Source organism: Pundamilia nyererei, unplaced genomic scaffold (assembly GCF_000239375.1).
Source record: "Pundamilia nyererei isolate P.nyererei 1_Seehausen unplaced genomic scaffold, PunNye1.0 scaffold00250, whole genome shotgun sequence".
NCBI classification, from domain to species: domain Eukaryota; kingdom Metazoa; phylum Chordata; class Actinopteri; order Cichliformes; family Cichlidae; genus Pundamilia; species Pundamilia nyererei.
In genome coordinates, this window is record NW_005187651.1 from 49204 (window position 1) to 50957 (window position 1754).

General features: G+C 36.6%; 1 protein-coding gene across 1 annotated transcript in view; it reads right to left on the reverse strand.

Annotated features, from left to right (window-relative positions):
- LOC102209039 (B-cell receptor CD22-like) overlaps window positions 1-1608 on the reverse strand; it is a 17872-nt gene extending 16264 nt beyond the window's left edge. The window contains exons 1-3 of the mRNA XM_013915037.1: window positions 1575-1608; window positions 1095-1349; window positions 728-846 (exon numbers count right to left, since the gene is read on the reverse strand). Coding sequence (XP_013770491.1) covers window positions 728-846; window positions 1095-1349; window positions 1575-1608 — 408 coding nt within the window. The remainder of the gene's footprint in view (window positions 1-727; window positions 847-1094; window positions 1350-1574) is intronic.
- Window positions 1609-1754: the final 146 nt, after the last annotated feature.

Genomic DNA, 1754 nt, shown 5'->3' on the forward strand with positions numbered 1-1754 from the left:
GAATCGAATCGTTAAACAGAATCGAAAATGGAATCGGAATCGTGAAAATCTTATCAATACTCATCCCTAGACAGCAGTATGCGACATATACAAAGAGATTCAGTTACATTAAAATTCAGGTTCATATATGTATACCTGATACCTGACCTCTTCTTCCTTACCTCTGGTTTGTTGTCTGGCCTCTCTCTGGAAGAATTTGTTTTGAAGCACCCTTTTCTTCTGTACAGAAGGACGAATGAACATTTTAATTAATTATTAATTCAATTCAATTCAATTTTATTTATATAGCACCAAATCACAGCAAAAGTCACCTCAAGGAGCTTTTTTATTATTATTATTATTATTATAACTTGAAATCAATAAAGACACATTGATTTTAACAATATAACTGAACTGCTCACCTAATGAATATGATTCCACAGATGATTATAACAGCCAGAAATAGAACAGTGATTGATGCAATTGCAGTTGATTTTTTCCATGAGTCTAGGAAACAGTGACCAAACTGAAAACTTGTTACTGGATTACAAGATTAATGGTCTCATAAGAATGGATATAAAACATAAAACATATCAGACCAAAGTCTCAACACACTTTGAGTATAGTTCTTGCCTAATGTCATACAGCAGTTACAAACTAAAAATACTATAAACTACACTTGGGCCAATTTTAACAACTCCATTGTGTCACTACCTTGATTGTTCCCAATGTCAGGAGAAAAACTGACTGTGCTACGGGTCAGAGTCACTGGACTGTCGTCACCAATCTCACCAGATGGAGTGACTGAATTACCCTCCATTATCTCAGCAGAGGGACTCACTGACACAGAGGGAAGCTTTGGAGCATCTAGAAGAGATGTGGAAATAATTATGACAAAAATTGCAGCAAATTTACATTTGAATTTGGTGTTCAAACAAGTCAATGTGAAGAAATTGTACAAAATCCTATTCTTTAACTTTAAATATCTATACCCATTATAGCAGATTGTAAAGACAGTTTTAATCTTACAAACCTTCTTTTCTCCCCCTGTGACAATGTCAGAGTTTAAACCCCTGTTTCCTGTGTGGTATTATAGGAAAACTGTCTTGACTCACATTTCACTCTGATAAAGATGACTTCAGATGACATTCGGCCCACCTCATGCTCAGCAGTACAGTAATACGCTCCAGAATCAGAGGACCGGATGGACCTGAAGATGATTTGCTTTTTTTGGCTGATTGGTTGTTGTTCCTTGTACCAGGTATATTTAGCTGCTGGGTTAGCATCACTGCTACAGGTCAGAGTCACTGAACTGCCCTCCACTATCTCAGCAGAAGGACTCACTGACACAGTGGGAACCTCTGGAATGTCTAGAACAGAAAATATTAACAGGACATTTAGAAATTAAGAAATTTCCATCACTTTAATTTTAGTCTCTCAGAACCTCAAGTATGGGGAAAGACAAGCCTGTAATTATTGGTCACATTTGTTATTTTCAATATATTAGATTCATGCTTTGCATGAACAGACCATGTTTGCTGGATTTGTCAGTTGTTCCATAAATTGGATGTACACATGACAGTCCATGGACAGACCTTTGTAGACAGTCAAAAGCAGATCCCTGCGCATCTCTGATTATTACACTGCTAATCAGTTCCTCAAAAGTAAAATAAGCAGGATTAACTTCCAAAATGAAAAGAACTTTGATGTTCTCTGATCAGGATCAAACCACTCTTCAGCACAATGACTGTTCTTTTCTGACTTTAACTGAGTGC